At 59.2% G+C, this 24,907-nt stretch overlaps 2 protein-coding genes across 5 annotated transcripts; both read left to right on the forward strand.

Moving 5' to 3' along the window:
* Window positions 1-5,971: 5,971 nt before the first annotated feature.
* ACTG2 (actin gamma 2, smooth muscle) lies at window positions 5,972-9,728 on the forward strand. Of its 4 annotated transcripts, XM_054396649.1 has the most exons (8): window positions 5,972-6,097; window positions 6,189-6,317; window positions 6,406-6,516; window positions 7,526-7,610; window positions 8,106-8,267; window positions 8,801-8,992; window positions 9,222-9,403; window positions 9,547-9,728. In XM_054396649.1, the coding sequence occupies exons 1-8, from the start codon at window positions 5,972-5,974 to the stop codon at window positions 9,688-9,690; spliced, it is 1,131 nt and encodes a 376-aa protein (XP_054252624.1). In that variant the 3' UTR covers window positions 9,691-9,728. The 4 variants fall into 4 exon arrangements, with proteins under 4 accessions (XP_054252624.1, XP_054252628.1, XP_054252625.1 ...); XM_054396653.1 differs by lacking the exon at window positions 8,801-8,992; XM_054396650.1 differs by lacking the exon at window positions 6,406-6,516.
* A 1,700-nt stretch (window positions 9,729-11,428) lies between these two features.
* Window positions 11,429-17,199, forward strand: DGUOK (deoxyguanosine kinase). Its single transcript, XM_054396659.1, has 7 exons — window positions 11,429-11,504; window positions 12,379-12,491; window positions 12,584-12,765; window positions 14,987-15,134; window positions 16,175-16,290; window positions 16,387-16,486; window positions 17,089-17,199. Exons 1-7 carry the CDS (start codon window positions 11,429-11,431, stop codon window positions 17,149-17,151), a joined length of 798 nt encoding a protein of 265 aa, XP_054252634.1. The 3' UTR covers window positions 17,152-17,199.
* Window positions 17,200-24,907: the final 7,708 nt, after the last annotated feature.

Below are 24,907 nucleotides of genomic sequence, written 5' to 3' on the forward strand. Positions count from 1 at the left end.
GCAGTGCTGGGTTCAGGCTTGAACTCCATGATCCAACCAAACCCACTCTGACCCCAGGATTTTTAGGGCTTGTGTCTCTCCAGCCACCTCCTTGGCCTCCTGTGTGACAAACTGCTGCTGCCATTAGTTTTGGAAACAGCCTGCCCCTGGCAGAGGGAGGGAAGTGAGGGGACTTGAGGACAGCTGTGGGACCTCATTTATTTCCAGCATGCTGGGGGTGGGTTTGCAGCTGTGGTGTGGGTGTCCATCCCACAGCTCTGTGCAGAAGGGAGCAATCTGCTCTTCACCCTGCTGGCTCCCACAGGGCATGGTGGCCACAGGAGGTGTGAAAGGCCATCATGCATAGAGAGTAGAGCAGAAGCTGCTTGGGAAAGACCTGGAGATCAAGTCCAACCATAATGTAACAATAGAGGAAGGACATGGAACAGGTCCAGAGGGCCAGGAAAACGCTCAGGGGGGTCGAGCAGCTCTGCTACAAGACAGGCTGAGGGAGCTGGGGGTGTTCAGCCTGGAGAAGAGAAGGCTCCAGGGAGACATAACACCCCCTGAAGGGGGTAGAGGAAGGCTGCAGAGAGACTGTTTGCGAAGGCCTGCAGGGACAGGACCAGGACAATGGCTTCAGACTAGAGCAGAGCAGATTGAGATTGGATATCAGGAAGGAGTTCTTCACTACGAGGGTGGTGGAACACTGGAACAGGTTGCCCAGGGAGGTGGTTGAGGCTCCATCCCTGGAGACATTCAAGGTGAGGCTCAGTGAGGCCCTGGGCAACCTGATGTAGTTGGGGATGTCCCTGCAGGGGAGTCAGACTGGATGAGCTTTTGGAGGTCCCTTCCGGCCTGGACCATTCTATGGTTCTGTCTCCCTGTACACAACTCTTAGGCCACGTCCCTGAGCTCCTCATCCAAATGGCTTTTAAACATCTCCAGGGATGGTGACTCACCACATCCCTGGGCAGCCTGGGCCAGTGCCTGATGACCTTTTCAGTGCAGAAATTGTTCCTCGTGTCTAGCCTGAACTTCCCTCGGTGCAACTTGAGGCCATTTCCTCTTGGCCTATCACTTGTGCCCTGGGAGCAGAGCCCAACCCCCACCTGGCTCCAGCCTCCTTTCAGGGAGTTGCAGAGAGCCAGAAGGTCTCCCCTCAGCCTCCTCTTCTCCAGGCTGAACAACCTCAACTCTTTCAGCCACTCCCCATAGACCTTGTGTTCAAGACCTGTCAGCATCCTCACTGCCCTCTTCTGGACCTGCTCCAGCCCCTTCATGTCCTTGAAGTGAGAGGCCCAAAACTGAACCCAGCACTCAAGGTGTGACCTCCCCAGTGCTTAGTACAAGGCTGAATGCAAGGTTGGAAGAGGCCTGAAGGATCAGCTGCTGCAACCTGAAGATCATTTCCCAGCTCCTGCTGGCCACAGTTTGTGATCCAAGCCAGGGAGCAGCAATTCCTTCCAGCCTGTCATGAACATCACAACTTGACCTCAGCTCCCCATCACCGAAGGTCTCAGTTCTGAGCTGTCTCAGGTCTGAGCTGACCTCAGCAGAAAGCTCCAGGTAGGGAGAGGAGCTGGAGGCAGATCCCTGCCCCAGTCCTCAGTCGTCCCAGTGACCGACAAACGCCGGCAGGGAATTTCTGCAGCCGCGGGAGCTGCCCTGCTCCCATCAGCGGCCAGCTGCTGCCTGCCGCCCAGCCCTGCCCACGGCGCCGGCGCCTTTTTCATCGCAGCTCCTTCTTCATCACTTTTTTTTTTTTTTTTTTTGCACTTAAAAGTCGCTGAGTCAGCATTTTGTGCCGCAGGGTGGACGCTGGCCCCGCTCCCTCTGTCCCACTAAGCCACCCCCTCTGGCCAGCTGGGACTCATAGCCCTCAAAAAACCACTCAGGTCCCGCTGGGGGGAGGGGAGGGAGGGTCGCGGAGTTGGTTGGAGCTAAACACAAACCCAAACTGCTTCGCAGGAAGGGTTCATCCCCTGCAGCGACACGGGCGGCGTGCGTGGGGGGTTCCTGCGGGCAGGGTGAGATGCTTCTGTCTGCCTGGGGGATGGGAATGGACCCAACGCCCTGCCCCAGCTGTTTTCTCTGCCCCAGCTTTGCTCGCCCTGCTCCGGCTCTGTTTGCCCTGCCCCAGCTCCCCTCGCCCTTCCCCAGCTCCCCTCGCCCTTCCCCAGCTCCCCTCGCCCTTCCCCAGCTCCCCTCGCCCTTCCCCAGCTCCCCTCGCCTTCCCTGCTCCCTCGTCCCCCAGCTCCCCTCGTCCTTCCCCAGCTCCCCTCGTCCTTCCCCAGCTCCCCTCGTCCTTCCCCAGCTCCCCTCGCCCTTCCCCAGCTCCCCTCGCCCTTCCCCAGCTCCCCTCGCCCTTCCCCAGCTCCCCTCGCCCTTCCCCAGCTCCCCTCGCCCTTCCCCAGCTCCCCTCGCCCTTCCCCAGCTCCTCTCGCCCTTCTCCAGCTGTTTGTCCTGCCCCAGCTCCTCTCCCCGTGCCCCAGCTCTGTTCTCCACTTCGTCCCTCAGTGGTGGCCGGAGCGCTTTGAACCGTGACTGCTACCCTTGCGGGGAGGTGCTGAGGGTCGTCAGTGTGCCAGGAGTTCTGAAACCCCACGGCAAGGCAGGGATTATCCCCCTCCTCGTCCTGCCATCACCCCAGCCGGGGCCGGCCTGGCCTGGGCCGCGGGATGCTTCGCGTTCCTGCCAGCATCCCAGAGCCGCCGGCTGGATGCGCTGCGCCGGCCAAACCTTTCCTTTTTAGGCTGCGTTCCCGCTCGGGGCTTTGCCGCCACCATCCCACCCCAGTTTCAAACTGGCCAGGCCGAGGTGTCCCATCCTAGCTGGCTGGGTTGGAGTGGTTTGGGGGTCCTGCAGAAACCCAGAAGGAGCTTGGAGCTGCCCCACGAACACCCGGGATGGAAAAGTGATGTCACTTGGTGCTGCAACGCAGGGTCTGGGCTTGACACCCTCTGCTTTGTGGTTCAGGGGTGTCCCCGCAGCTTTGGGCGTTGTGGCCCCCACCCTGGGGTGGGGCAGGGTCCTGCCACTGCCTCCAAGCAGCCCCCCAGCATGGCTGTGCTCCCTTCCATACAGGGCTCTCCCAGCACAAGCTGCTGCCTCCATCGAACCCCTTCTCTTTTTTACCCCATTTTCTGCTTTGGCAAAGGCTGCCCAGGGAGGTGGAGGAGTCCCCATCCCTGGAGGGGTTCCAGAAACCTGTGGCCATGGCACCTGGGGCCATGGTTTGGTGGCCATGGTGGTGTTGGGTTGCTGGTTGGACTGGATGATCTCAGAGGCCTTTTCCAACCAGACCAATTCTCTGGATCTGCTCTCTGCTGAGTTTGGGGTTAATTTTTTTTATTCCTTGGTTGGGATTTTTTTTTTTTTTCAGCATGTCATATATGGCAACCTTTTGCCTTGGTGACCTCATGTTTGGCCATGGACCAAGGGAACTGGGCTGGGATGCAAGGCAGCAGCAGGTCCCTGGGGCTGGGGGCGTGTGGTGGAGACACTGAGTGATGCACGTCCAGGGGACCCAGGGGAAAAACGCAGCCCCTGTGTGCTGAGGGATCCCTGCAGGAAGGGAGAGAACTGGGGCAGAGCCTCCCACTGAGGATGCTGTGGAGGTGTGAGTGGGCTGGTGGTGCCCAGGAGGCTCCACGTCCCTGTCCTGGTGGGTGACAGCTCAAGAATCTGCTCCCTCCCTCCAGGACTCAGGGACACACCAGGCCTCTTGGGTCCCTTCTGGTGGTGGGATCCTAGAGCTCTTGGTCCTTATTGCAGCAGCAGTGCCCTCATGTCCTTGCCCTGAGCACAGCCTGGGACCACACAAAGCAAAGCAGGAAGCAGCCTGGGCACCCCATGCCTCAGTTTCCCCATCTGCAGCCCACGCCCCCATAGCTTTGGGTGGTGGCTCTGAGGCACCTCTCCTGCCACTTCCTGCCCCATGTGCTCGGGGAAGGTGCCCAGTGTGGGGCTGTTGCCCTTAAAAAGACACCAGGAGGTTGGCAGCCTCTGGTTGGCTTCTGCCAGGGCCGCAGGCTGCTGGGCTCTGCTCACCCCTTGCCAGTGGGGTGGGGGGGGGGGGGGGGTTTTGTTTATATATAAATATATAATTTTTTAATTTTTTTTGGTTTTTGGGGTGTTTTGGTAGGGGATTAGGATGGGGAGGGGGTTGAGCTGAAAAGGAAAGAGGAGGGGGGGATGGGTGGATGGGGTATGTTAAATATTATAAAATGGGGGGAATGGATATGGAGGAGCATTTTGAAGGATGGATGTGGGTGTAAGAGATGTGTAGGGGAAAGAAAGAAAGGAAAATGGGGAATCAAATGGAGGGGGGGATGAAATGTAGATGGAGGGGAGTGGGGGTGAAAGATGTAAATGAAATGGGTTAATGAGGTGGGGGGGGGGTGGTATTGTAAGATGAAATTAAGAAAATTTTGGTGGGAGTGTGTGTTTTAAAATATGGGTCTGTGAAATTTGTTAAAGTTGAATGGGTGGAAATGAATAACAATGGAAAGATGGAATGGTTGATAATTAAATGTGATAGTGAGGATGGGAGAGAATTAGAAAATAAAGGAAGAGGTTGTAAAAATGGGGGATGTAGAAAAAATAAGAATAATAATGAAGGTGGGGGGGGGTGGTAGAATGGATATCAAAAAGTAAAGCGTTGAGGAAAGATAAAGGGTGAAGAGATGGGAGATGTATGTTGGGAATGGTATGTACTATATTGTTGGGTATGAGATGAAGATGATTGATAGGAAGGGAGACAGGATAGAAAGATGAATAACATGAGGAAAAGAAACGATTTGTGATTTGGATATGTATGAAGGAGGGGTAAAAACTCAGAAAAGGGTAAATTTATTGATAGATTTACAACTGGTTATTGAATTATGGGCAAACTAACAATGAAAAAGAAGTTTTAGGGGCATTTGGTTGTTGAGAGGTGACAGCCTCATGAGGTTGATGGTGGATCATGGGAGTGAGATACAAAGCTCCTCGGGACTGGGTCCCAGAGGAAAGGAGCCCTCGCCCGCCGCGGTGAGTACTGCCCAGCCCCGCTGCCCCCGCCCCGGCAGGGAAAACTCCCCAGGGGGTGCTGAGGGAGTGCTGAGGGGGTGTGGGGATGCCCAAAGTGCCTACGGGGTGGCTCCAGATTGGTTTGCGTGGCAAGTGAGAGGGGGTTCATAGAATCGTGGAATGGGTTGGGTAGGATGGGACCTTAAAGATCATCCAGTTCCAACCCCCCCTGGCATGGGCAGGGACACCTCCCACCAGCCCAGGTTGCTCCAGGCCTTATCCCTTGAGCACCTCCAGGGAGGGGACATCCACAGCCTCCCTGGACAACCTGTTCCAGTGTGACCCCGCAGCTGGGGACTTCTGTTGAGGTGACAGGAATTGGGCTGTGGCCAAGGTAGGTTGTGCTCTTCCAGGTCCCTGTGACTGGGGTTTTCTGGGGGCTTTGCAAGGTTTTTGCCTGTGTTCCTCTGGATTTGGGAGTGCATCCCCCGGCAGAGGGGGGCACCGGCTGGGAAGGACTATTTTATTCCCATTTTTGGGAAAGGATGTGCAGGCAGAATGGCACAGGGCTGCCAAGGCAGGACTGGATGAGTGGGCATCGCCTGCCTGTTTGGGGGACACCAGCTGGCGACAGTGATGCCACAGCTCCCTGGGGAGCACCTCTGTGGGGCCAGCATGGGCAGGAGGCTTTGGCACCCATTTGGGGCACCAGCTGGTGAAGGATGGAGAAGCAGCACTGGCACGGAGCAGCACCCATGGGGGATGAGCATCATCCTGCTCCCAGCATCGCCACACCTGGCGGCCACCCCCTGGCACGGCTCACGGAGGATTTTGTGGGACCGAGGACTCCGACCCTTCACCACCCACAGCCGGAGGCGGCGACGCGGCGCAAGCCCTGCCCCAGCCTTTAACTCTGCTCCCTGCCGGCTCCAGCTTGTCCCCCAGGTCCCCCCGAACACCAACCGCTCCCGGCCCCACCATGTGCGAGGAGGAAACCACCGCCCTGGTCTGTGACAACGGCTCCGGGCTGTGCAAAGCTGGCTTCGCCGGCGACGATGCCCCCCGCGCCGTCTTCCCCTCCATCGTGGGGCGGCCCCGCCACCAGGTGGGTACCCAGGGGCAGCCCCCACCCGCCCCCACCCCCACTTTAATCACCCAGAAAGAGCCTAACGAGGCGGTCTCTGCCCCGGCACTAGGGTGTCATGGTAGGCATGGGGCAGAAGGACAGCTACGTGGGCGACGAGGCACAGAGCAAGAGGGGCATCCTCACCCTCAAGTACCCCATCGAGCATGGCATCATCACCAACTGGGACGACATGGAGAAGGTGAGGCCACCTCCCCGGCATGGAGAGAGGGCGCTGGCCCCGGCTGTGGTGTGGGGGTGAGAGCTCAACGCTCTTTTGCCTGCCCTAGATCTGGCACCACTCCTTCTACAACGAGCTGCGTGTGGCCCCTGAGGAGCACCCGACCCTGCTCACCGAGGCACCCCTCAACCCCAAGGCCAACCGGGAGAAGATGACCCAGGTGGGGTGCTGCAGGACCCATGGGTGTGGGAATGGGCATGGGGATGGGCATGGGGATGGATACATATGTAGGAATGGGGATGGGGATGGAGACAGAGATGGACATGGGGATGGACATGGAGATGGACACGGACATAGACGTGGAGATGGGGATGGGGATGGGGATGGACATAGACATGGAGATGGACATGGAGATGGAATAGGACTGGAGATAGAGATGGGAATGGGGCTGTGGATGGATCCTCCAAAAGCACAGGAAGGCCTGGAGGATTTGGGGGTTTAGCAAGCCAGAAGGAGCTGGCACAGGGTGAAGGAGCAGGTGGTGAGGTGCAGCTTGGTGCTTGAGCCAGGGCAGAGCTCTGTAGTGTGCTCAGGGACCAGGGGGTTTCTCCACAGCACATGGGCCCATGGTGCCCACCACACAACAGACTGCCCTACAGTTTTTTTATGCCATGCACAAGCCCATGTGGTCTCTGTGCCCTGTGGTGACTCCTGTTTCCAGGCAGTGCACTGCCCACATGCCATGCACTGCCCACATGCCATGCACTGCCCTGCACACCATGCACTACCCACATGCCATGCACTGCCCACATGCCATGCACTGCCCATGTGCCATGCACTGCCCCACCTGCCATGCACTGCCCCATGTGCCATCCACCACCCCACACACCATGCATTGCCCCATATGCCATGCACTGCTGCACACGCCATGCACTGCCTCACATGCCATGCACCACCCCACATGCCATGCACTGCCCACCTGCCATGCACTGCCCATGTGGCTTCCCATGCACCACAGCCATCCCTGTGCTGTGCCCTGCAGCTCACTGACCCAAGTATCCATGCAGCACTCACCTATTTTTCCATGAGTCTGAACTCTCCACCTGTTGGTCTGTGCAATCCCCAGACCCCAGCTCTCCAGGAAGGCCTCCATGGGTGAGGCTGAGATGCCACTGCAGACCCCCATGGTGCCCCCTGACCCACTCTTATCCCTCTCATCCTGCCCTCAGATCATGTTTGAAACCTTCAACGTCCCTGCCATGTACGTCGCCATCCAAGCTGTCCTCTCCCTCTATGCCTCTGGCCGCACAACCGGTGAGTAGGAGCCACAGCATCTCCCCCCTGGGCACCACAGAACAATAGAATCAGAGAACTGTCAGGGTTGGAAGGGACCTCAAGGCTCAGCCAGTCCCAACCCCCCTGCCATGGGCAGGGACACCTCACACCACAGCAGCTTGCTCACAGCCACCTCCAGCCTGGCTGCAAAAACCTCCAGGGATGAGGCTTCCACCACCTCCCTGGGCAACCTCTGCCAGTCTCTCACCACCCTCATGGGGAAGAACTTCTTCCTCACATCCAATCTGAATCTCCCCACTTCTATTTTTTTTTTCCATCCCCCCCAGTCCTATCACTCCCTGACACCCTCAAAAGCCCCTCCCCAGCTTTCTTGGAGCCCCCTTCAGATTCTGGAAGGCCACCAGAAGGTCTCCTGGGAGCCTTCTCCTCTCCAGACTGCACTACCCCCATCCACGGTGGGGAAGGGACCAAGCCAGCTTGGAGCCCATCCCTCACCCTTGAACCTCTTTGCAGGTATCGTCCTCGACTCCGGGGATGGTGTCACCCACAATGTGCCCATCTACGAGGGCTATGCCTTGCCCCACGCCATCATGCGCCTGGACTTGGCCGGCCGTGACCTCACCGACTACCTCATGAAGATCCTCACCGAGAGAGGCTACTCCTTCGTCACCACCGGTACGGGACTGGGGGTGGGCTGGGGGGTGATGTGGGGTGGGCTGTGGGGTGCTGTGGGGTGGGCTGTGGGGTGCTGTGGGGGTGGGATGTGGGCTGATGTGGGGTGGAATGTGGGTTGCTGTGGGGTGGGCTGTGGGGTAGGCTGTGGGGTGATGTGGGATGGGCTGTGGGGTGCTGTGGGGGTGCTGTGGGGTGGGCTGTGGGGTGCTGTGGGATGGGCTGTGGGGTGCTGTGGGGGTGCTGTGGGATGGGCTGTGGGGTGCTGTGGGGTGGGCTGTGGGGTGCTGTGGGGGTGCTGTGGGGTGATGTGGGATGGGCTGTGGGGTGCTGTGGGGTGGGCTGTGGGGTAGGTTGCGGGGGGATGTGGGATGGGCTGTGGGGTGGGCTGTGGGGTGATGTGGGATGGGCTGTGGGGTGCTGTGGGGGTGCTGTGGGGTGATGTGGGCTGTAGGGTAGGCTGTGGGGGGTGCTGTGGGACCCCAGGGTGCTGCCCAGGGCGCCAGACTGAGGCTGTTCTCCGTCTCCTCCTGCAGCCGAGCGGGAAATCGTGCGAGACATCAAGGAGAAGCTCTGCTACGTGGCCCTCGACTTCGAGAACGAGATGGCCACAGCTGCCTCCTCCTCTTCGCTGGAGAAGAGCTACGAGCTCCCCGACGGGCAGGTCATCACCATCGGCAACGAGCGCTTCCGCTGCCCCGAGACCCTCTTCCAACCCTCCTTCATCGGTGAGCCCACCCCTGACTTGCCCCAGCCCTGCCCTATGTGGTCTCCCCCCGTCCCTACCACCCCAGCTGGGAGCAAGCAGCTTCCGTGGGTGCCCTGCAGCGGTGCTTTGAGCCTCTCCCAAGTGCTCTGAACCCCAAAGGGAGGGACGAGCCCACGGGGGACCGTGTGGCTCTTTTGGGGAGCCCTGAGGAGGGGCTCAGGGTGCTGAGAGCCCCCTGCCACCCCCAGGCATGGAGTCAGCTGGCATCCATGAGACGACCTACAACTCCATCATGAAGTGTGACATCGACATCCGCAAGGACCTCTATGCCAACAACGTCCTGTCTGGTGGCACCACCATGTACCCTGGCATCGCCGACCGCATGCAGAAGGAGATCACAGCGCTGGCTCCCAGCACCATGAAGATCAAAGTGAGCTGGTGGTGTCGGTGGTGGTGCTGGTGGTGGTGGTGGGTGGGTGGGGGGCAAACAAAGTGTGGCCTCCCCCTCCCAACTCGGTGCCCTTCTGGCACGGGTTTGGGGGTGGCAGCACCCTAAGGGCTGTGTCTCCGCAGATCATCGCCCCCCCGGAGCGGAAGTACTCAGTGTGGATCGGAGGCTCCATCCTGGCCTCCCTCTCCACCTTCCAGCAGATGTGGATCAGCAAGCCTGAGTATGACGAGGCTGGACCCTCCATCGTCCACCGGAAGTGCTTCTAAATCCCCTTCCTCGCCCCGCGGCGGTGCCCCCGGCTCGGCCTGGCCTGGGGGTGCTCCTCCTCCTCCTCCTCCTCCTCCTCCTCCTCCTCCTCCTCCTCCTCCTCGGTCCCTGCTGCTCCCCCCCTGCCACCTACTGCTCATTAAAGCCTTTTCTCCAGACCCCTTCTCTGTGAGCCTTGGAGGTTGGGAGGGCCTGGGGGGCTGAGGGTAATGTGAGGAGAGGGGTGGGGGAGTCCCCACCTCCTGTTGGTGCCCATGAGCCTGTGCTGGTGCCCCTGGCACCAGGCTGATGTTCTTGACTCCGCCATGATGCCTCCAGCCCTGTGTTGATGTCATTGACCCCAGCTTGCTGCTCCCAACCCCATGCTGATGCCTCCAACCCTGTGTTGATGTCTTTGACCCCATGTTGGTGCCCCCAGTGTTTTCTTGGTGCCCCTGACCCCCTGTTGGTGCCTCTGATGCCACACTGCTGCCCTCCACCCCATGTTGATGCCCCCAACTCCATGTCTATGCAGCTGACCCCAGGATGCTGGTCCCAGCCCCATGTTGATGCCTCCAACCCTGTGTCGATGTCTTTGACCTCATGCTGGTGCTCCCAGCCCTCTGTTGGTGCCTCCAACCCCATGCCAATGCCCTCGACCCTATTTGGTGCCCATAATATCTTGTTGGTGGTCCCAACCCCATGCTGATGTCCTCAACTGCACGCTGGTGCCTCCATGCTGGTGCCCCCATGCTGGTACTTACCTCCAACACTGTGTTGATGCCTTAGACCTCATTCTGGTGCCCCCAACCCCATGCTGATGTCCTTGACCATAATGGTGCCCCCAACCCCACACTTGTGCCCTTAACCCATGTTGATGCCCTTAGACCCATACTGGTGCCCTCAATCCCATACTGGTGCCCACAACCCCATGTTGATGCCCTTAACCCACACTGGTGTCCCCAGCGCCATACTGGTGTCCCCAATCCCATCCTGGTACCCTCAACCCTTATTGATGCCCTTTACCCATACTGCTGCCCCTAACCCCATACTGGTGCCACTAACCCTGTATTGATGCCTTTGGACCCATACTGGTGGCCCCCAACCCCATACTGGTGCCCCTAACCCCATACTGGTGCCACTAACCCTGTGCTGATTCCCTTAGACCCATACTGGTGCCCCCAGCCCCAAACTGGTGCCCCCAACCCCGTGTTGATGCCTTTGGACCCATACTGGTGCCCCCAACCCCATATTGGTGCCCCTAACCCCAAGATGGTGCCACTAACCCTATGCTGATTCCCTTAGACCCATACTGGTGCCCCCAGCCCCATAATGGTGCCCCAACCCCATGTAGATGCCTTTGGACCCACACTGGTACCCCCAATCCCATACTGGTGCCCCTAATCCCATGTTGATGCCTTTGGACCCATACTGGTGCCCCCAATCCCATACTGGTGCCCCTAACCCTAAACGGATGCTCTTGGACCCATACTGGTGCCCCCAATCCCATATTGGCGCCCCTAACCCCATACTAGTGCCCCCAACCCCATGTTGATGCCTTTAGACCTATACTGGTGGCCCCGCCCCCTCCCTGAGTCCCCGCCTCCTCATTTGCATACGGTTCCATTCCCCACTTCCGTCACTTCCGCGACTCTTTCCCCTCCCCTCCGCTTCCCGTGTAGTGACGTCACGGGGCGGGGGCAGCGCGCGGCACTTGTTAGTCACAGGGCGGGGGCAGCGCGCGGCACTCATTAGCATATGACGCGAGAAGGCGGAAGCGACGGCATGGGGCGGGGAGGCAGCGCGCTGCGCCTGGCGCTGGAAGGGAACATCGGTACCGGCGGGGGGACATCATCGGTCCCCCGGCAATGGGGGAGCCGGGCAACAAGGAGGGGGCCGTGGATTTGGGGTGAAATGAGGGGGTTTAGGCTGCGATATAGGGTGAAAGGTTTGGGAGAGGGTACACAAGGGGCACTGGGGGGTCGGTGGCTTTTGGGGTGCAGAGGCAATTTGGGAAGGGGGGGCTCCCGAGGGATGCAGGGTTGGGGGATGGAGGATTTGGGGTGCGATGGAAGGGGAGGGATTTGGGGTGGATACAGCAGGGGTCTCCGGGGTGACTAGGGGAGGTTTGGTGAACTGGGAGTGCAGGGAAAGTTTGGGGGCGCGGGGGTGCCTGGAGAGGGTGGGGGGAATGTTTGGGATGCAATGGAGGTGGGGGATTTGGGATGGGGGTGAGTACAGCAGGGGTCCCGGGGTGACAAGGGGGTGAACTTTGGAGTGCAGGGACAACGTGCGGGGGGTGGGGCAGGCATGCCTGGGGAGGGTAGAAGGAGCGTTAGCGGTGCGATGGAAGTGGGGGGATTTGGAATGGAGTGAGTACAGTGGGGGTCCCGGGGTGACAAGGGGGGATCAGTGGATTTTGAGGTTCAGGAACAACTTGAGAAAGGGGGGAGTGCGATAAAGGATTTGGGGTGAGATGGAGTCGAGGGGATTTATGGGGGCAGGGGGGAACTGCCATGACCCCAATGTCTGTAATTAATTATTGGGGTTTTGGGGAGGGGAGGCACAGCCTGAGCCCCCTAAGGGTCCGGTTTAATGTCTGTAATTAATTGCTGGGGCACGAGGGGTGTACCCCAAAACCCTTCCTTAACCCACAGGCAGCAGCTGGGGGGGAGGTCACAGAGGGTAACCCTGACCTCTCCTTACAGCTGTGGGGAAATCAACCTTCCTGAGGCTGCTGGGTGCCACCTTCCCCCAGTGGCACTTGGTGACTGAGCCTGTGGCCCAATGGCGCAAGGTGCCAGGCAGCAGCACAGCCAAGGTAACCCCAGCGGGCACCCAGGGCATGGCAGCGCCCTGCGGCTCCTTGGCGCAGGGCGGGGACAGCCTCACCCCACAGCTCTTCCTCTGTAGGCCTCTGTGGGCTCCGGCAACCTTCTCCAGATGATGTACCAGGAGCCAGCACGATGGTCCTACACCTTCCAGACCTTCTCCTGCATCAGCAGGATGAAGATGATGCTGGAGCCACCTCCTGAGCAGCTCCCTGGCACCCTCCACCCCGTGAGGGTCTTTGAGCGCTCAGTCTACAGCGATAGGTACCAGATCCCTTCCCCTGCCAAGAATCACAGGAGTGTGGAAAAGACAGGAGTGGGAAAAGACCCTCAAGATCATCCAGTCCAACCATCAACCCAACACCACCATAGCCACCGAACCATGGCCCCAAGCGCCATGGCCACAGGTTTCTGGAACCCCTCCGGGGATGGGGACTCGACCACCTCCCTGGGCAGCCTGGGCCTGGCTTTGAGAATCCTTTCAGTAAAGAAGCTTCTTCTAAACCTCCCACAGTGCAGCTTAAGGCCATTCCCTCTTGTCCTGTCCCTTGTTTCTTGGTAGAAGTGCCCAACCCCCACCTGGCTCCAGCCTCCTCTCAGGAGCTGGAGAGAGCAATGAGGTCTCCCTCAGCCTCCTTTTCTCCAGGCTGAACACCCCCAGCTCCCTCAGCTCCTCCTCCCGAGCACTCTTCTCCAAACCCTTCCCCAGCTTTGTTGCCTTTCTCTGGCCCTGCTCCAGCCCTCAATATCCTTCTGGGAGTGAGGAGCCCAAAACTGAGCCCAGCACTCAAGCTGTGGCCCCCCCACTGCCCAGCATATCCAGAGGGGGAAAGTGAAGGCATCAAACAGGACAGTAAGCACCTGCAGCACCCTGGTTGTGTCTCCTGGGAACCTCAGGCTGAGCAGAGTCACCAGCCCTGGTGGAGCCCTTGATGGGTAATTTGGGGCTTTGTTACCCCCCAACTAATTACAGCTGGTGGCTGCCCCATCCTCACTGGCATCAGGTTCTGGCTGGAAACCCCTTGGGCAGTGGGTGGGCTTGGGCATGGAGCTGCACTGGGTGACTGGGGGCCCCCTAACACTGCGCATCCTCAAATTAGGAATTTTAACCTTAATTAAACACCCACAGTCCTAATTGGTACAAAACCAGTGACAAAGGGGGCCCGGAAGGGTCTGGAGAACAGGTTTGGTGAGGAGAAGCTGAGGGAACTGGGGGTGTTCAGTCTGGAGAAGAGGAGGCTGAGGGGAGACCTTCTGGCTCTCTGCTCAAAGGAGGTTGGTGCCTTCTCCCTAGGAACAAGGAATTGGTCTCAAGTTGGAGCAAGGGAGGTTCAGGTTGGACATGAGGAGCAATTTCTTCACTGGAAGGGTTGTCAAGGCCTGGCCCAGGCAGCCCAGGAGGTGGTGAATCCCTATCCCTGGAGGTGTTCAAAAGACACAGGGATGTGGTGCTTGGGGGTTTGGCTTATCTGTGGCCATGGCAGAATCACAGAAACATTCAGGTTGGACAAGACCCTCAGGATCACCAAGTCCAACCCAGAACCATACTCTACAAGGGTCACCCTTAAACCACATCCCCAAGCACCACATCCAAACCACCTTGAAACACCTCCAGGGTTGGTGACTCCACCACCTCCCTGGGCAGCTCATTCCAATCCCTGACCACTCTTGCTGGGAAAAATTTTTCCCTACTGTCCAGTCTAAAGCTACCCAGTCACAGCTTGAGGCAGTTCCCTCTTGTTCTGTCACTAATTACCTGTGAGTAGAGACCAGCACCAACCTCTCCACAACCTCCTTTCAGGTAGTTGTGGAGAGCAATGAGCTCTCCCCTCTGCCTCTTCTTTTCCAACCTAACCATCCCCAGCCCCTTCAGCTGTTCTTCATCAGATTTATTCTCCAGGCCCTTCACAGCTTCCTTGCCCTCCTCTGCCCTGGCTCCAGCACCTTCACATCTCTCTGGTATTGAGGTGCCCAAAACTGGACACAACACTCCAGGTGTGGCCTCCCCAGAGCTGAGTCCCAGGGGACAATCCCCTCCCTGCTCCTGCTGGACACAGCATTGCTGATCCCAGCCAGGATGCCTTTGGCTCCCTTGGCCACCTGGGCACTGCTGGCTCCTCTTCAGCTGCTTGTCCATCAACACCCCCAGGTCCCTTTCTGCCAGAAAGCTTTCCAACCACACTGCCCCAAGCCTGCAGCACTGCTTAGGATTGTTGTGCCCCAAATGCATGCCCTGGCCCTTGGCCTTGTTGAAGCTCATCCCACTAACACTGGCCATGGATCCAACCTATGCAAGTCCTCCCTACCCTGGTGCAGATCCACACTGCACCTAACTTGGTGTCAGAGTAGGGTTGATGGTTGGACTCAGCCACCTTGTGAATGTCTTCCCAACCTAAATGATTCCGTGAAGCCCCCTGGGCATGGGGGGGGGGGATGGGTTGGAGCCCCCATGGCCTTGGTGCCAGCTCTCTCCACCCCTCCCCAGGTACATCTTTGCCAAGAACCTCTCTGAGGCTGGGCACCTGCAGCCTCTGGAGTGGGCCATTTACCAGGACTGGCACGAGTTCCTGGTGCGCCAGCTGGGCACCCACCTTGCTCTCCATGGCTTCCTCTACCTTCGGGCCACACCTCAGGTGGGTGCTGTGAGACCCCCGGTGCCAGCAGGGACAGGGATGTGGCCAGCCCCACCTTCTCCAGTTGGGAAGGGGATGTGGCAGCTGGTGGACTCTGCACGGTGCCCAGCGAGCCCTGGGAGCTGTCAGAACGTTGGGGCTTTGGCATCACTTCTAGCCTGGAGGGGTGGGACCTGTCCCCATTCCCATGGGATACTCAGTGGGAGATTGGCTGTGGATCCTAGGGCAGACTGTGGGGAGGGAGAGGTGGATCCTAGAGTGGAATTTGGAGGATGGATCCTAGAGGGGACTTTGGAGAGGGAATGCTGGATCCTAGAGTGGAGTTTGGGAAGGGAGGGCTGGATCTTAGAGGGAATTTTGGAGAGGGAGTGCTGGATCCTAGAGCAGAGTTTGGAGAGGGAGGGAAGGCTGCAGCATCCTCAGGGCTGCCCAGTGCCCAGCCATGCTGCTTCTGGGGCTGCTCTGCTGGCCACCAGTCCGTAACCTCCCTGCATTCCACTTCCCTCCCACCTCTCCCATTAACATCCTGGCTGTCCCCCATCCCATGAACCTCCCTTTCTCATCTCTCCCCTGAACCTCCCTCTCCCCCCCCTCCCCTGAACCTCCCTCTCCCCCTCCTCCCTGAACCTTCTTCTCTGCCCCCCTCCCCTGAACCTTCTTCTCTGCCCCCCTCCCCTGAACCTCCATCTCCCCCCCTCCCCTGAACCTCCATCTCCCCCCCTCCCCTGAACCTCCATCCCCCCTCCCCGAACCTCCTTCTCCCCCTCTAACCTCCACCTCCATCTTCCCCCTCTCCCCCTTGAACCTCCATCTCCCTCCTCTCCCCCTCGAACCTCCATCTCCCCCTCGAACCTCCATCTCCTCCCCGAACCTTCCCTCTCCTCCCCGAACCTTCCCTCTCCCCCTCGAACCTTCCCTCTCCCCCTCGAACCTTCCCTCTCCCCCTCGAACCTCCCTCTCCCCCTCAAACTTCCCTCTCCCCATCTAACCTCCCCCTCCCCATTGCTCCCGTCTCCCTGCCATGACTCCCCTGGGAGCAGAGGTGCCTGGAGCGGCTGCAGCGGAGGGCGCGGAGCGAGGAGGGTGGCGTCCAGCTGGGATACCTGCAGCAGCTCCATGCCCAGCACGAGCAGTGGCTGGTGGACAGGACCACAGAGTGAGTCCCAGCCTGGTGCTCCCCCCTGGGCACTGCTGTGCCAATCCCCCTGCCCTGGGGGTTGGTCCTAGCCCCTTCTCTCCTTCCTGCCTTCAGGGTCCACTTTGAGGAGGTGAAGCAGGCACCTGTCCTGGTGCTGGAGGTGGAGAAGGACTTTGAGCATGACGTGGCCATGCAGAGGGTCCTCATGGCACAGGTGGGCATGGCTGAGGTGGCACAGCTTGGTGGCATCCTGCTGCCAGGAACACAGCCTCCTGGCCTCCACCTCACCTTCATCTTCCCCTGGGAAAAATAATTCCCACACCCTTGGTCCACGCTGCTTTCAACCAGCCCAGCACAGCCCCAGTGCCCTCCTAGTGCCATGTGAGCATTTTGCTAGCACCATCCCACTGCCAGCCCAGTTCCACCCTGCTGCTATTCCAGCACCATTCCAATGCCTTCCCAACACCATCCCCCTGCCATCCTGGTGCCATCCCAGGACTATCCTGGTGTGATCCCAGTGCCATCCTGCTACCATCCTGGTGCAATTCTGGTGGCATCCAAGCACCATCCTTGTGCCATCCTAATGCAATCCCAGCATTATCCTGGTGCCATACCAGCACTATCCCAGTACCATCCTGGTGCCATCCTTGTACTACTGTGGTGTCATCCTGGTACCATCCCAATATCATCCCAGCACCATCCTGCTGTCATCCAAGTGTGATCCCACTGCAATGCCAGCATTATTCTGGTGCCACCCTGATGCCATCCCAGCACCATTCCAGCAGTGCCATGCCCTCAGTCAACTTCTCCTTGCAGGTGGAGGCTTTTGTGAGGTCGCTGCAAGCCAAAGCTTTGCCATCTGATCCCAGCCCTCGCTGAGCTCTGGCAGCAGCCCCCCAGTGCCCCCCGGGAAGGGGGCATCCCCTCGGTGAGCTCCAGCCCAGGATCCTGACACCAGGAGGACCAATCCTGGACCCCCTTGGCCCCTGTGTTTGGGGCAGGGGCTGGTTTGAAGTGTGGATGAGTTTTGGGGTGCCAATGTGCTCCCTGTGTGTGCTTTGGGGACCACCTCCACCACCCCTTTCCCATCCATAGGGATTCCCAGCTGGGAATGCTAGAGCCACTGGTGAAATTCCAGTGGAAAAGGTTGCACTTCTGTTAATTTATTATTTATTTGATAATTTTCCCCCCACACCTTTAATTAAAAGCAAAGAACCTTTGAGCTCCTGTGTCCTGAACCCCGAGTGGGATTTTGGGGGGATGAGGGAGGGGGGGCCAGTAGGTGCTGCCCCATGGGGACACTTTGTTCTCTGATTTTTGGGGCATTTGTGGCCAGGGGTGACCCCATGGACATGGGAGGGGGGCTGGAGCTGGGCTGGATTTGAGGGAAGACCACAGGGATTTGGCACCTGCTGGGTGGTCTCTGCTGGGGAGGGGAGGTTGGACATTTTGGGGGGGGCACTTTGGTGTTGGGTGAGGGGGAAATCACCCCAGGGTGGAGGTGGGGGGGCGTTGGGGATGACCCCCTTCTGCCTTTAGGGGAGGCTGTGCAGGGTTTGGAGTCTGTGTGACCACAGGGTGGAGGGTGAGCAGCTGCCCCCCCAGAGGTAGTGAGGGAGGGGGGAAATGTGGGGTTGGGTTTGGGGTGGAGAGGGCAGAGTGGGAGATGGGAGGCTTTGGGGCAGGTGTTGGGGGCTGTAGAGGAGGATTTAGGCATTGGGGTGGGGAGGATATAGAGCAGGGGGTGGGAGGGCTGTGGGGTGGGGGCACAGGAGCTGGGGGGCACAGGAGCTGGGCTGCCACTCCTGGGATATTCTCCAGTGACCTCACAAGAATAGATGTGGACCTGCAGCCAATGACCCTGCAACAACGACCCAGTGCCCATCCCACCATGCCAGGACCCTACAATAACAAACCTGGTGCCCCCACCCCTACAACAACAATCCGGTGCTGCCCCCAGCCCCTTGATAATAACCCTGTGCTCCCCTCCCCTATCCAGCGACCCCACAATAACAAACTTGTGTCCCTCCTTCTCCCACAGCCCCACAGTAAAAACCTGGCTCCCCCCACACACACAACCCCCCACACCCCCTCCAACAAGAACGCGGCGCCCAACCCCCCGAAATCCCACAGCCTACAACAACCACCCCCCGCCCTGCTTCTCACTTCCCAACCCCCTCCTTGCTTCCCCCTAAACCCTCCACCACCACCAGCATGCACCCCCCACAAACTCCCCCCATAACCTCAGAAGGTTTGAGTGACCCCCCCCCCGCCGCCCCAAACCTCACTGCAAAGCATTGTGGGGGGTGGCACAGGGCACTGCCCTCTCCCTCCCTCCCCCTCCCCTCCCTGCGAAGCCCCAGAGGGTCCCCCCTGAGCGGGCGCCTGCAGAACAAAGGAAGCAGCAGCAGCAGCAGCAGCATCGTGCAGCTCCACCGCAGCACCCTCCTGGCGGGGGGCAGGGGAGGGAGGGTGATGTTTTGAAGGGGAGGAGGCAGAAATTAGCTGCATTTCAACCCCAATTTAGATCCCCCCTCCCCTCCTTAAATCCCCCCACACCACCCTGCATGCACTTAGCTTCCCCCCCGACTCCAGTCTCCCAGTTTCCAAGAGGGTGCTGTACCCCCTCCACCCCCCCCCCAGCTTTTTTTTTTGTGCCTCCGGTAATGATCTTTATAGCTCAAACTGGGGGCGGTGGGATTAAAAGAGGGGGGGGGGTGTTAGGGGTTTCGTGTGGAAAGTTGTGGCTGGAAGTTGCGCGGCGGCGAAGTTGTGTGGAGGCTGCGTGGGTTGGAGGCATGAAGCGGAATAAAAAAGGCAAAGGGGGTTGGGAAGAAATTGAAGGGGGTGGGATTTGGGGGAGAGGTGGGATTCTGGGGGGGGGTGGGATTTTGGGGAGAGGTGGGATTTTGGCGGAAGATGGGATTTTGGGCGGAGGGTTGGGGAGGATGTGGTAGCCCCCCCCTCAGTTTAGTGGGAGTTTAGGGGAAGGAGGGGTGGGGAGACAGTAGAGCCACCCCACCCCCCCAAACCACCCCCGCCCCAGGGTGGAAATTAAAAATCGGGTCGACTTGGCGTCAGCTGCCTCATCTCTGTCCCCCACAGAAGCCCCCGGTGGGGGGGACATGCAGGACGTGATGTCCCCCTGCCTGGACATCCGCTTTGTCTGTCAGCCCCGGCCAGCCGCCGGCTCCCCCCGCTCCACCGCGGCGGGGGGGAACCCCCAAATCTAACGTTCGCCCCACGATGGAGAGATGTGAGGGGCTTCGCCAGGAGGTGAGTGCTCCCCCATTCCTGTCTTTCACGCCCCCAAACTCATCTGTCCCCCTCCTTCCCGTGACACCATCACCTTTTGGGGTGATTTGTGTTCTCTTTGGGTTGGTTCTGCCCTCACCGTATCTCGCCGGTGGCTCCTTGGGGTGGGCAGGAAAAGCCCTTGCTGGGTTTGTGGTTTTGGGGTTATTTCCATGGGAAACGGCACCTTAAAAGCCACTTTGATACCTTAACGCCCTCCCCCGCCTCCTCCCTCCCCCAAAAGAAGAAAATCTCAGCTCGTCTCTGGGGCATCCCCTGTGGAGTGTGGGTGGCAGCTGGACCAAATCCACCTCCGGCGGCAGCTTCTTTGGGTCATTAAGAGCAAAACGCTGCTTGAAACCCACCCGAGGGACTGAGGAAGGGGACACATGGGGAGGGCAGGACCGTGTCAGGGGTTGGGGAGGGGGGAACATCCCCAAGAAGTCGTGGCAGTTTCACCACCAGAACACCATCGGTGCTTTCTGGTTTGACCGGCCCGGGGTGGTTGTAAGTGGGATTCACATCGTGCCTGTCGTGCCCGAGCAGGAGGAGGGTGGGCGGCACTGCTTCAGTTGGGGGGTGGAGAGAGTGTCCTCTGTGGTGGGGAGAAAGAAACATCTGCTTGGGGTTTATTTTTAAGAGGTTTGCTCCCCTAAATTGATGATGGTTGGTTGGTTGGTTGGTTTGTTTGTTTGGGTTTTTTTTGGGGGGGGAGGTTATGGGGGGGGGGGGTGTGAGCGGTCGCCTCACACTTCTGAGTTGCATCCGGTGGGGTTTTTGCCCTTGGGATGGTTGGTGGGAGGATGGGTCGGGGACGTGGGGACGTAGGGAGGGGCGGTTGGGCTGGCGCTTAGCACATGGCAGGGCAAGGGGAAGGACTTTGCCCTTGGCAAAGCGCCGGTGGAAACGGCTGACGGTGAGGATTCGAGCCCCGGCACCTTCCCGGGGGCAGCGTGCAGAGAACGAGAGGATTTCTGGAGGTGCCGCTGGGGCTGGGGTCGGCAGTGCTGGGATTGCCCCAGGACGGTGCCGGTGGCTCTGTGCCCACCCCGAGCTGGCCTCGTGGTGCCAGCGGCCGAGCGAGGGTTGTGCCTTGTTCCCACGTCCCAGCGCCTCTCCCGGGGTAGTTTGGCAGAGGAAGCGAGCTAGGAGCCAGCCCCGTTCCTCGACACCGGTTCTGCTCGTTCTGCCGGCTCGGCCGGGCCCGGCATAGCCGGAGTCTCCCTCACACCTCCGCCGCGGAGCCTCCCTTGTGCCGTCACGCTTGGGGTCTGATGTCCACGCTGGGTGTCACATCCCCATTCTTAGGGGTTTGGGGAGAGGAGAGGGAGGGAAGACACCGAAGGCTGAGGTTTTGCTCTGTTCACATCGCTCGGTGCTGCCAGACCCTCTCCCACCCTCCATGCCTTTGCCATTTGCATAACTAATTAACACCTTGGGAACCTGCTCGTTACCGGCAAAGCCTCGCTCAGCACCGGGGACCTGCCGGTTTTCCCCCAACCCACCCAGCAAAGCCTGGGGCTGGTAGAGGGGAGGATGCTGCAACTCATCTCCCCCAGCCTGGGGTTTAGTAAACCCTGTGGGAAATTCCATTGCCAGTAGGAATGGTTACACCAGGACCCCAAATCCCAGATTCCATTCCTGCCAGGAATCGTTACACCAGAACCCCAAATCTCAGATTCCATTCCTGCCAGAAATCGTTACACCAAAACCCCAAATCCCAGATTCCATTCCTGGCAGGAATGGTTACACCAGGACCCCAAATCCCATATTCCATTGCTGGCTGGCAGGGACGGTTACACCGGGACCCCAAATCCCAGATCCAATTCCTGGCAGGGATGGTTATGCCAGGACCCCAAATCACAGATCCCATTCCTGGCAGGAATGGTTACACCAGGACCCCAAATCCCGTATTCCATGGCTGGCAGGGACAGTTACACCAGGACCCCAAACCCCTTTGCCAGGTGGAGGGACCTGGCATCTCCAGCATGTCCCCAGTATTTGGATTCAATCTGGGAGTTGTCCTGGTGCCAAGCTCCGGAGCTTTGGGATAATCTCATTTAAAGCCTGACTAATTAAAGGCACTGAACTTGTCCCTCTCGAGGGGTTTCCCTGGTGGGGTTGGGGTGGGGTTTTCATTCTACTGGCATAAATTGTCCCAGAAATGAGTCTGGCACATCCGAAAAAGCAGCAGGGTGATGGATGGAATGAAGGATGGGGTGAAGGATGGGATGAAGGATGGGATGTAGGAAGGGTGGGCTGGGATTTGTGGCATTTTTGGCTACCACATCCTGGCGTCACCCAAAGAACCAGTGTTTGCCTGCCTCTGGTCCAGCCGGAGCGATGCTCTCCGTGTCCCACTGAAAGTATGCCCGATCTCCGGAGCAAATTCCAAGTGGATGCCGACAGATGCGCTGTCCTGTCCGGCAGGAGGAGAAGGAGGAGGAGGATAGGAGGCAGGAGGTGTCTGCCTTAATTAAATCCCTGCCGCGATTTCGGCGGCGAGCTGTTGCGCGGTGGTGCCGAGCTTGGCTGGGCAAAGGGAGCTTGGCCAGGTTGGAAACTGGGGGAAAACCAGCTCCTGGCACCAGTTTATCCTATTTATTCCCTTGGGAGTCGCAGTGCTGGGAGCAAAGGTCAGATCCCGGCTTTGCCATAGGGCTCTTGGCTCGTGCGGGGCCTTTTTGGGAAGAGACAAGCTCCAGCAAATACCCATCTCGGCTCCCTGGGGGCATTCTCCAGCAGGACTTGGCACCTGTGTTATCCATCCCACTGGGCCCGGCATTCCTTGGATCCCCCCTTCTGCTGCAAATCCCTATGGAAAACCATTTTCACCAGGATGCTCCCAAGGAAACCTTTGGGATCTTTGAGTTTGTAGAAGCTTTGCTGGCATTTCGGCCAGGAATGGGCTTTGAAAGCTCCCAACCTGGAGCATCCCAGAAGCATTGCCCCAAAGCCCAGCATGGGGAAGGTTTTTTTGGGAATTTGCTTTCCTGATCCCCTTTTTTCTTCTCCCTTCCCTAAAATTCGTTCTACTGAGACCTGCCAGCTCCAGACTGGGATGGCAAAAGCTGGAGCTGATCCCATCGGGGATGGTTTAGGAACTCCAGCCCTGGCTTAACCCTTTTGCCAGCCCATTCCCATTGCTTTTCCCATGGGAAAATGACTTTCGCACCTTCTTCTCACTGGGGCTTTGATTTTGGAGAGAAGGGGGCAGCTGGGTGACATGAAGGGGTGTTCCTGTGAGGGATTTAAGCCTAGCAAAGCTCAAATGTCCCCAAATTAATGACATCCCAAACTTAAGAAGGGCCCTGAATTAACAACACCCCCAAATTAACGTCCCCAAATTAATGAGGACTCCAAATTAACAATATCCCTAAATTAAGGAGGATGCTGGGGGAAGTTAACAACAGGAAAATATTGGAGAGAGAGGCAAGTGTGGCTTTGTGGGGTCAAGTGTGGTTTTGGGATGGGGCAAAGCCTGGCTTTGGGGGTGGCAAAGTATGGTTTGGGGAGGGCAAAGCCTGGTTTTGAGGAGGACAATGTGGTTATAGGAGGGGCAGACTGTGGTTTAGGGGGGCAAAGTGTGATTGTCTGGGAGGCAGAGCATGGGTGTGGAATGGCACAGAATGGTTTTGAGGGGGCAGAACACAATCTGGGGAGGCAAAGAGTAGTTTGGGGGGAGGCTAAGCATGATTTGGGGGGCAAAGACTAGTTTCGTGGGGGGAGAATATAGCGGGGGGGGAAAGTGTTTTGTGGGGTGGCTTAAGCATAGTTTTGGGGAGAGGCTAAGCATCGTTTGGGGCTGAGCAAAGTGTGAGTTTTGGTGAGGCAGAACATTGTTCGGGGTGGGGGGCAAAGCATGGTTTTGGGGTTCTCCCGGCTGCTACAGTCCAGCCCCACAATGTTGCTGTTCCCCCTCCCCACCGTAGGCTGCTGCCTCAGTTTTACCGGGGAGTCGGGGGGACACGACACAGGACACCCACAGGACCGGTGCTTGGGGGTCCCGTTGCCTATTTTTTTGGGGTGTCTATGCAGGAGCAGCACCGGAGTGTGTGTGTGTGTGGGGGTGCGTGGTGGCAGCGTGGGGGAGGCGACACCTCCCCTGCATGCCCGTGTCCGTGCCCGCGTCCGTGTCCCCTTGTGTGTGTCGGCGTCTCCCCCGTCCCCAGCTCCTGCGCAGCGGCCCCGGCGGGGCGGGGGGCGGGGGGGGAGCGGGCGGGCGGTGTCGCGCTGCGTGGGGTAGTGTGTGTTTGGGGGGAACATATTTGTCGTGGGGAGGGGGGCGAGTTGCGTGGAGGGGGAAGGAGGAGGAGGAGGAGAAGGAGAAGGAGGAGGAGAAGGAGAAGAGAAGGAGAAGGAGGAGGAGGAGAGGAGAAGGGGGGAAGGAGATGCGCCGGTCCGGCCCCCCCCGGGCTGCAGCAGGGCGGCGGTGAGGGAGCGCGGAGGAGGAGGAGGAGAGGGAGACAAGATGGCTTCCTCCTGAGGGCCGGAGCCGCGCCGGGCCCGGCGGGGGCTGCGAGGGGGCAGCGGCGGGGGGAGCGGCGAGGTAAGCAACCTCCCCAAACCCCGAAAAAAAATCCCCCGACACCCTCCCCTTCATCTCCCACTCTGTTCCCCTTGCCCCCCACGCCGCTATCCTGTGTATTCCCCATCCCGTGTAACCCCCCCCCCCCCCACCAGCCACACACCGTGTCCGGGCTGGTGGAGGTTGGGGAGACGGGGGAGGAGATGTCGTGGCCGTGTCTCTGTCCGTGTCCGTGTCTCTGTCCGTGTCCGTGTCTCTGTCCGTGTGTCCCCCTCCCCATCCCTCCCCCCCGCGGTGTTTGTGCGGTCGGTGCCTCCGCGGAGCGTCGGGGCCGGGAGGACAAAGCGGCGAGGCCAGGGCTGGAGTCGTGCGAGGGGGGGGGCGGCACAGACACAGACACACAGCCTCCCCCCCGCCGCTGCCCCGGTTCTGCCCCCTCCCCTTTGGGGTGATTTGGGGTTATTTTGTAATTTTTATCCCTTTTCTTTTTCTCCAGCAGCTTGAAGCTGGGGGGTGGGGGGGGATGGGAATTGGGGGCGGGTGGGGGGGAGCCCTAACCCCCTGCCCCCCCCACCCTTTCCCCGTTTATTCCCTCATTGCTTCTCAGCCTTTTTTCCCTTCAATTCTGATGCTATTTCTTAACAAACCGCCTCGCCCCCTCACCCCCACCCCCGCCAGCCACCCCCTAAATGTGCTGAGCTCAGAGGGTGATGCTGTAACGAGGGCGATGAGGCTCCTCTGGCGTGACGTCACCGTGACGTCACCCAGCCGCTGGCAGCTGTCATCCCTCACCCTAACGAGGACACAGGGTCC

Source organism: Indicator indicator, chromosome 38, assembly GCF_027791375.1.
Source record: "Indicator indicator isolate 239-I01 chromosome 38, UM_Iind_1.1, whole genome shotgun sequence".
Taxonomy (NCBI): Eukaryota; Metazoa; Chordata; class Aves; order Piciformes; family Indicatoridae; genus Indicator; species Indicator indicator.